We start from the raw sequence: 9,870 nt of genomic DNA, 5'->3' as shown, positions 1-9,870 counted from the left end.
TGATTCCAAAATTTGGATCAATTTTCAACATTCCTTGCAGCCGTTCACCACTCACTAGTATTACGCGTAGTTTTTACCCCCCTTTTTTTACATACCCCCGTCCAGGCAGCCAGCCCAGGGAACATTCATTCGCCCTAAAAACACACTCGCACTCACAGTTCGGCTGCAACACCGAATTCCGAGTGCTGATCGAACGCTGGAGCAAAAGCAGAAGCACGTTGATTGCACAAACACACGGCCCGTTCCAACCTGCAGGCCTGCAGTGCACCAGGGGCACGTCCTTTTGATGCCTGTGCTCTTTCCTTTCGGAAGAAAAATTCTGGTAATGGTCCGGTTCGGTCGGTCGGTCGGTCCGTGCCGAGCCCTTCCAGCCATCGTACACAAATTTGCATCGAGCAACGCGAACGCCCCCAGCAAACATCGCTTTTGGAGTGCGACCGGCGGGTGGAAAAAAAAAACCAGGAATCTCCTCCCGAAACGAAGCAACGAAAGCAGCCCAACATGCGCGACATTTGTTATCTAATTTCCACCCCATTCTCTATGGGCACGTAGGCCAAAAAGTTGGAAACCTCGGGCCAGCAGCAGCACCAGCAGCAGCGGCAACAGCAGTTACCCAGAGAGTGGGGGCTTCTGGGGTGACCCATTGGCAATGGCAATTGCTCTCGCGCTCGGAACCAGTGCACCGAGGCCAACAAGACATTCAGGCTGCAAGGCGCACCACTCCACTTTAGTCGCGAATCGAACGCACATCGCGTTCACAGACGAGAGCTTCCCAGGAATGTGGGACACGGAATGGAACAAACAAGGAACAAAAAAAAGAAAAGTCGCACCCGCGCTCGCCAAGTAAACAATCTGCCGTACGTGCGCAAATTGTAACTGTTAATTTGCATAAGTTTTCGCGTCCATGCGCCCCGATGTCCCGGACACCGATGCACCCTGAACGGTCTGTGGAGTGTCTGATTTGCTCGCGGGATCACGTTTCGAGTTCTTCAAGCGTGTGGCGGGGGGGGGGGGGGGGGGGTTTCGGCAGTTTGTAACGCGTGGTGGACCCGTGGACGTCGATAGCGAAGGACGTGGCATTCCTTCCTTCTACCATTTCCACCATTGGCCCTGGGAGGTTGTGCATGTGGTTTAAGTGTAAGCTTTGCAGGACAAGAAAAGGGGTTTTTGAAAAATGTAAACCCCAGAAACATCCATCCACGGTTTGGTGGTTTGGCATTCTCGGCAGATCATTATCACGGAAAAGGGCATCAGCGAGCTGCAATCATTTGATGCTTCCATTTGATCAAAGCCTAGAATGCAGAGGCATCAAAAACTATGAAAAATCCGGCCATTTGGAAGTTCTGAGAGATGCGATTCCAGCGGAAAATGTACCAGCTTCGGTGCGGTGGGTTTTTCGTGGTCGATTTTACATGGAGTAGCTGTAACTACTATGCTTTTTGTGTGAATTTCAGGCGGTACGTTAATGGATTGGTATGAGTGGATGCTTAATTTTGGATCGCAAACAGCAAATAGGAATACCGCGATGCAAATTTGGCGTTCAATGAGCATTCGAATCATTAGAGTCGAACTGAAACCATCGCTCTCTTGTTTAAAACAAATGAGGGATTAACAAATGCTCTTTCGATATTAAAGGGGGGCTTTGGAATTTATTTTTTTAACACATATTTTTAATATTTTTTCCCTGACAGCTGATCCTTTCAAGAGTATTGTGTAGAAGTTTTGGACCAATCGATGAAAAACTGACAAAGACACAGATTTTTTAAAATCCGCGTTTCATACAAGGCTCCATGCAGCTCGCTACTTCGAAGAACGTTTCCCTAAACCATCGTTTTTAAAGTCGGTGCCCTTCGTAGCGTAAAAACTACTGGACCGATCGATTTGAAATGTTTAACACATAATCTGTACACTTTTTGCCAAGTAGCCCCGTCGAGATTTTATGAAAATTGTTGATGCTTTTTTTTAAACATTTATGTAAAACTCGTTTTGTTTTGCAAAATCGTAAAAAGCATCACTTTTTCAACTTCAACAATCTGCCAAAAAATCCAAAAATCGAGGAAATTCGACAAAAACTTGACGGGGCTACTTAGATAAACTTATAATCTTTCAAACGAACATAGATTTGTATTTTTCTGGTGACTCACCACGCAACTACGATGGGCACCGCAAAAAGTACCTTTTCGTAGACTCACCTTCATGAATTTGATGCCATGGATGAAGTTTTTAATAAATCTTCCCCAAAATAGAACTAAATATTCTTCAAAAGTTGGTGTGTAATATCCCATTCACTTGAGAGAAATATGTTGAATCGTTTCTTCACAAAAAATCGACAAAAATATGCCTTTTTTTGGCCAGAAATTACAGAAGGCCAGCCTTAGAGTATGTTTTACTATCCAACGCTTATATCCTGTCGGATCTGACTGGCAGTTAACCTTACGAAGTCAATATTCTTAAACAAACTTTCAACTTTTGGGTAGCTAATTACTATATAATTCACGAATCATCCCACAGGGCACAACTTGCTCCCTGACGTGAGGTCAATGATTTTATCATCATCTGGAGTAAGTTGGACAGCTCAAGAGGTTATGTGAAGGTAGGAAGGTAAAGTTTATTCCAAAGCAACCACATTTTAGTGAAAAGAACGACTAATAAAGAGCACTGCTTGTGGTCTATACACCAGAAAATCATAAAACACTAATTAGAAAAGAATAAACAACCTTTTTTAACCAAAAAAATGCCTCATTACTATCATGTTGCTATGGAAGCGCAGGTGAAGGGCCAACCTAACTCATTATGGCAAATAAACATATGATGCCGCTCGATTACCGCGGCCATTTTAATGGATGCACATTTTAGTAATGCACAGAGCAAAGGGAGATACAGAGAGAGAGAGTGGTAGCGCCACCACCTGGCACCGCTGATTTGCCTGCTCGATAATAATTAAATTTTCCATCCACATCGCCCTCTTCCACATCCCTCACATTCGGTTCGGTACATCGCGTTCCCGGACCAGTTAATGTTTAAATTATGCAAACCAGGTTCAACCGCACGGCGTACACTACAAATGAGCACAGATTTGAGGCGCGGTGCCAAGGTACCGCAGGCAATCAAGGGCCGTGGGGAGGCGTCTGGCGACCTTTGCCGTGAGTGACGAGGATTAAAATGACAACCACGCGCGTGGTAGAAGCTTGCAGCGCGAACTGCATATTGCAAACCGTGCGTGCGGAGCCGTAAATTAACTAAACCATCGATCGTAACCTACTCGGCGTCGGCGGATGGATGTTCGCGCAACCGCGACGGTTGTACGGTTCAATTGGCACGTGCAGCGAACATCGGCATCGAGTGAGGAGGAGGAGGAGGAGGAGGAGGAGGAGGAGGAGGAGGAGGAGAAGGAGTAAAGTGACCTCCAACTCTCTTCCCACCCTTCAGTCAGTGTCAGTATCTGATTTAACCAGAACAAAAAAAAACAAATAGAGAGAGAGTGGACGCTCCATAAACACCTGCACACAACATCCGCTGCCGGTGGTCCACGCTACTGGCGGTGCCTCGTGCCGACACGACGGATCGGTGGAACTGGAGCACAAAAGCATAAATATTTCAAGAGCTTATCCCCAAAACATAATTACTAACTATGAGTTTTCGAATATGGTTCTGCCAGGGGCTACGATGGATCGATTCAGCAGCAGGAACAACCGCACGATGCGGGAGTGAGAAAATGAGTTCAGTGAGCGAAAGAGAAAGAGTCAAAGCAGGTTGTCAATGGCAAAGCTGGGACGCACGGTTGCTGGGAACGCGATACATGCGATTAACCGCAATCCGGCAGATTCGCTCTCCATTTTAATTATTCGTAATTGCAACCAGTGCAGTTTGGCTATGGATAGCCCGCTCGCCGGACCAGGAGAGTGCCCTGTAAACGAGGTAGATTCAATCACCGACAGAGATCAGACACCCACGTGATACCTGGCGGGGATTTGCGGACAACTCGCACTAGCCGGGAGAATCGATCTCCATCGATCGATATCCAAATCGCCATAACAAGCTAAATCGGCGTTTGTTGGTTGCAATATGTAGATTGAACACTACAAATTAGCGGATTAAGTGATTAATTTGCTATAACCACAAATTAAACCATTCTGAACGCCAGGATCCTTCGTTGGAACGAGTTAAAAGTAACTATAACAAACATAGAAATTCAAAATTGTAAGTCCCACAACTCGCCAACATTTCATTCCTTCTCCAAGAGCCAGCTGTCCTTTTAAAAGTTGAATTAACAAAGAAGGACACCGTCAATAGAGGGAGCCACTGACACCACCCGAAATTTGGAAATCTAGAGCACATCATACCCTCTCGCTCACTGTTATGCGCGAGAGCAGGATGCAAGTTTTTAAAAGAACCGTTTATTGGATTTTTATGAAAGATCGCCTGTACCTCAGCTGCACCGCGAGCTGCACAAACAACATTCCTGCTGCACAAATGACCTCTTTTAATGACCTAGCTACATTATCTACAGGATAATGCAAACATCAATCGCCGTAATGGGCTCACCGAAGACGATAACGACGATTTTACGAAGACAGTTGACCGATTATTAATACAGATTGTCTAGAAACATCGTATTTTCCTATTATCGTAGAGCACCAATTTCCATTTTGATCCTCACGGACTAGGCTTTGTCGTATTGAATTCGTATGATCGTTGTTCAACATTGCGGAGCTTCACAGCGGAAGTGGAAGATTCTTGTAAATAGATTTACGATAAGATGAAGCCGTTGGCTATCGTTTGCACACTGCAATACCTTGGTGCATGTTGGTGTAGTTTTTACTCTAATTGTTCAATTCATCATCTAGAATGAGAATATTTTCATAAACCATTCAGGGTAACTACCACAAAACACAAACCGATGACGTGTGCAATGAGTGCCGAGGCTTGGTGTCCACGGTTGCTGGCGATAGATCCTCAGAAGGCGGAATACAGCCGATTACCATTATGTAGATATGAAATGGTCAGTCACACAGGAGTTTAAACATGTTTTATACCTTGAATGTTATTAAAGTAGCACTTTTGTATGTTTTAATCCCCACGAAAATGTTCAACCTCATCCTGCCAAATGAGGCGGCGTCAGTGGAACTCACAGCTGGCTTGGGAAATCTATGAAGCGATTATGTGCGGTTGTATGGGCATATTTCGATTGGATTTGTTGAAAACTATGCACAATATTCTTGTTACTACTGTCTGCAAGCTGTTTGATCAGGTTTTATGATTGAAAAGAGCATATTTTGAGCGAAAACCAAACTGGTACATCGCGTAGCCCGCAATGAGTTACAACAAACCGACGCTGAGAATGGTGCCAAAAGCTTGCTCGGAAAAAGACGATTTGGGCGTACGTTTCGCGTTTGATCGGCGCAAAGCCGTATTTTCTAATAAATTCAAACCCTAAAGGTGCTTAATAATACCCGATTTGAGAGATATCATGCTTAGTTTGCGAAATAATCGCTTTTTAAGTCAACCGGCGCGATGAGAAAGTCACAATTTTGCGACAAGATTTCTATTTAAACGACTTTCCAGTGGTCCATGGCTTCGCAAGTGGATATTTTCAGATAGCCACATGTCTAAGCTACGTGTATCAGTTGTATTTGATATCGATTCAAGTTGATTTGGGGGAAACATTGGGGAAAATGTGAAACACAAATTTTCCGATTTCTTAAGAGCGGCAACATAAAATGTGGCAGCAGCTTTTATGCTGCTCTAAATCGAGAGTTGCGAGTCAAGGGATGGGCGGAACGTGTGACGACACCGCATCAACATTCACCAACACAGCGGTGTGCGTAACAGTGTGCGTTAGCAAAGCATAAACAACAGTCAAGGCGCGAAAGCCATCCTGCAAGTGAATCAACCGTTGTCGAAGACGAGCATCATCAAGAAGCCATGGCAGATACCGTAGCAACCGAAGCTCCAGCTGCAGCGGCGGTGGCCAAGTCTCCGAAGAAGCCAAAGGCAGCGGCCGGCCCTAAGAAGCCGAAGGTGCCAGCAGCACATCCCCCGGTGAACGACATGATCTTTGCCGCGGTGAAGGCCCTGAACGAGCGCAACGGATCGTCGCTGCAGGCGATCAAGAAGTACGTGGCGGCCAACTACAAGGCCGACGTGACGAAGCTGTCGACGTTCATCAAGAAGGCCCTGAAGAGCGGAGTGACCAGTGGCAAGCTGGTGCAAACCAAGGGCACTGGAGCGTCGGGATCGTTCAAGCTATCGGCCGCCGCCAAGAAGCCCCCGGTAGAGAAGAAAAAGAAGGTGGTTGCCCCCAAGAAGAAGAAGTCGGCATCGGCCGCCGACAAGAAGGAGAAGATCGTCATCAAGAAGAAGGCAGCGGCAGGAGAGAAGAAACCAAAGAAGGTGGTGAAGAAGGCTGAAGGCGCTGCGGCCAAGAAGACCAAGGCAGCGGCCGCCACGACGAAGAAGCCGAAGGCAGCTGCGGCCACCAAGAAGCCAAAGGCCGCGGAAGGAGCCAAGAAGGCCGCCAAGAAGCCAGCAGCCGCCCCGAAGCAGAAGGCAACCAAGCCAACCAAGGCTGCTGCTGCCGCCAAGCCAAAGGCACCGAAACCAAAGAAGGCTGCTGCTCCGGCCAAGAAACCAGCTGCCAAGAAGGCCGCCCCAGCGAAGAAGTAAATCGATTACTTCCAACAACACCCCCCAAACACACATGAAACAGTCCTTTTCAGGGCTACAAATCAATCCAAGAAGGAGTACTTTCGCACTTTTCTCGCTTACCAGCGATCAGTTTCATATTTTTCCCGATATTTCTCCGCACAAATAATGTCCAGGTACGCGCGGGAGGTACACAGGACACGTAGTTTGTTAGAAAAGGGGTTGGGTTTGTAGTTTAGTTGTTGCTTAAATTACCTGGAGATACTATTCACGATGCAAAGGCTGCTATGATTCTACCTAATGCGAATGCAAGCAGAGCAATTAATGTTGCTAGTTGAGGTAAAAACCGGCTTGCTTCGAAACACATCTCCATGCTCGGATGCAACATAAGCCAAAGGCTGCTATGAACCTCGCGTTCTATCGAGGCGCGTGCTACGACATGATCCCAATGAACTATGAGCTGTTATCGGCTTTTGCAGGCACCAGATAGAATCATCGTAGCGTCGGAAAACCCGTTTCCCTCGCATTTCCCGCCTAACTTTTGGACAACGGAGCGACCTCTACATCCTGGAACGTTAACTAACGCTGATGCTTTCAAATCAACCGTTTATTGGATTTTTATGAAAGATCGCCTGTACCTCAGCTGCACCGCGAGCTGCACAAACAACATTCCTGCTGCACAAATGACCTCTTTTAATGACCTAGCTAAATTATCTACAGGATAATGCAAACGTAATTCGCCGTAATGGGCTCACCGAAGACGATAACGACGATTTTACGAAGACAGTTGACCGATTATTATTACAGATTGTCTAGAAACATCGTATTTTCCTATTATCGTAGAGCACCAATTTCCATGTTGATCCTCACGGACTAGGCTTTGTCGTACTGAATTCGTATGATCGTTGTTCAATATTGCGGAGCTTCACAGTGGAAGTGGAAGATTCTTGTAAATAGATTTACGATAAAATAAAGCCGTTCGCTATCGTTTGCACACTGCAAGACCTTGGTGCATGTTGGTGTAGTTTTTACTCTAATTGTTCAATTCATCACCTAGAATGAGAATATTTTCATAATCCATTCAGGGTAACTACCACAAAACACAAACCGATGACGTGTGCAATGAGTGCCGAGGCTTGGTGTCCACGGTTGCTGGCGATAGATCCTCAGAAGGCGGAATACAGCCGATTACCATTATGTAGATATGAAATGGTCAGTCACACAGGAGTTTAAACATGTTTTATACCTTGAATGTTATTAAAGTAGCACTTTTGTATGTTTTAATCCCCACGAAAACGTTCAAGCTCATCCTGCCAAATGAGGCGGCGTCAGTGGAACTCACAGCTGGCTTGGGAAATCTATGAAGCGATTATGTGCGGTTGTATGGGCATATTTCGATTGGATTTGTTGAAAACTATGCACAATAGTCTTGTTACTACTGTCTGCAAGCTGTTTGATCAGGTTTTATGATTGAAAAGAGCATATTTTGAGCGAAAACCAAACTGGTACATCGCGTAGCCCGCAATGAGTTACAACAAACCGACGCTGAGAATGGTGCCAAAAGCTTGCTCGGAAAAAGACGATTTGCGCGTACGTTTCGCGTTTGATCGGCGCAAAGCCGTATTTTCTAATAAATTCAAACCCTAAAGGTGCTTAATAATACCCGATTTGAGAGATATCATGCTTAGTTTGCGAAATAATCGCTTTTTAAGTCAACCGGCGCGATGAGAAAGTCACAATTTTGCGACAAGATTTCTATTTAAACGACTTTCCAGTGGTCCACGGCTTCGCAAGTGGATATTTTCAGATAGCCACATGTCTAAGCTACGTGTATCAGTTGTATTTGATATCGATTCAAGTTGATTTGGGGGAAACATTGGGGAAAATGTGAAACACAAATTTTCCGATTTCTTAAGAGCGGCAACATAAAATGTGGCAGCAGCTTTTATGCTGCTCTAAATCGAGAGTTGTGAGTCAAGGGATGGGCGGAACGTGTGACGACACCGCATCAACATTCACCAACACAGCGGTGTGCGTAACAGTGTGCGTTAGCAAAGCATAAACAACAGTCAAGGCGCGAAAGCCATCCTCCAAGTGAATCAACCGTTGTCGAAGACGAGCATCATCAAGAAGCCATGGCAGATACCGTAGCAACCGAAGCTCCAGCTGCAGCGGCCGCTGCTTCCCCAGCGGCGGTGGCCAAGTCTCCGAAGAAGCCAAAGGCAGCGGCCGGCCCTAAGAAGCCGAAGGTGCCAGCAGCACATCCCCCGGTGAACGACATGATCTTTGCCGCGGTGAAGGCCCTGAACGAGCGCAACGGATCGTCGCTGCAGGCGATCAAGAAGTACGTGGCGGCCAACTACAAGGCCGACGTGACGAAGCTGTCGACGTTCATCAAGAAGGCCCTGAAGAGCGGAGTGACCAGTGGCAAGCTGGTGCAAACCAAGGGCACTGGAGCGTCGGGATCGTTCAAGCTATCGGCCGCCGCCAAGAAACCCCCGGTAGAGAAGAAAAAGAAGGTGGTTGCCCCCAAGAAGAAGAAGTCGGCATCGGCCGCCGACAAGAAGGAGAAGATCGTCATCAAGAAGAAGGCAGCGGCAGGAGAGAAGAAACCAAAGAAGGTGGTGAAGAAGGCTGAAGGCGCTGCGGCCAAGAAGACCAAGGCAGCGGCCGCCACGACGAAGAAGCCGAAGGCAGCTGCGGCCACCAAGAAGCCAAAGGCCGCGGAAGGAGCCAAGAAGGCCGCCAAGAAGCCAGCAGCCGCCCCGAAGCAGAAGGCAACCAAGCCAACCAAGGCTGCTGCTGCCGCCAAGCCAAAGGCACCGAAACCAAAGAAGGCTGCTGCTCCGGCCAAGAAACCAGCTGCCAAGAAGGCCGCCCCAGCGAAGAAGTAAATCGATTACTTCCAACAACACCCCCCAAACACACATGAAACAGTCCTTTTCAGGGCTACAAATCAATCCAAGAAGGAGTACTTTCGCACTTTTCTCGCTTACCAGCGATCAGTTTCATATTTTTCCCGATATTTCTCCGCACAAATATGTCCAGGTACGCGCGGGAGGTACACAGGACACGTAGTTTGTTAGAAAAGGGGTCAGGTTTGTAGTTTAGTTGTTGCTTAAATTACCTGGAGATACTATTCACGATGCAAAGGCTGCTATGATTCTACCTAATGCGAATGCAAGCAGAGCAATTAATGTTGCTAGTTGAGGTAAAAACCGGCTT

General features: G+C 46.8%; 2 protein-coding genes across 2 annotated transcripts; both read left to right on the top strand.

Moving 5' to 3' along the window:
- Window positions 1-5,925: 5,925 nt before the first annotated feature.
- On the top strand, window positions 5,926-6,666 carry LOC126575739 (histone H1C-like). The gene has a single exon (XM_050236591.1). It carries the CDS (start codon window positions 5,926-5,928, stop codon window positions 6,664-6,666), a length of 741 nt encoding a protein of 246 aa, XP_050092548.1.
- Window positions 6,667-8,703: 2,037 nt separating this feature from the next.
- Window positions 8,704-9,539, top strand: LOC126575764 (histone H1C-like). The gene has a single exon (XM_050236622.1). The coding sequence runs from the start codon at window positions 8,781-8,783 to the stop codon at window positions 9,537-9,539; it is 759 nt and encodes a 252-aa protein (XP_050092579.1). The 5' UTR covers window positions 8,704-8,780.
- Window positions 9,540-9,870: the final 331 nt, after the last annotated feature.

This window comes from Anopheles aquasalis, chromosome 3, assembly GCF_943734665.1.
Source record: "Anopheles aquasalis chromosome 3, idAnoAquaMG_Q_19, whole genome shotgun sequence".
Classification (NCBI taxonomy): domain Eukaryota; kingdom Metazoa; phylum Arthropoda; class Insecta; order Diptera; family Culicidae; genus Anopheles; species Anopheles aquasalis.
This window is presented reverse-complemented; position numbering and strand designations above follow the sequence as displayed.

What these genes read in the sequence shown, in the direction of transcription:
- LOC126575764 (XM_050236622.1), top strand. Translation starts at nt 8,781, where the DNA reads ATGGCAGATACCGTAGCAACCGAAGCTCCAGCTGCAGCGGCCGCTGCT.
- LOC126575739 (XM_050236591.1), top strand. Translation starts at nt 5,926, where the DNA reads ATGGCAGATACCGTAGCAACCGAAGCTCCAGCTGCAGCGGCGGTGGCC.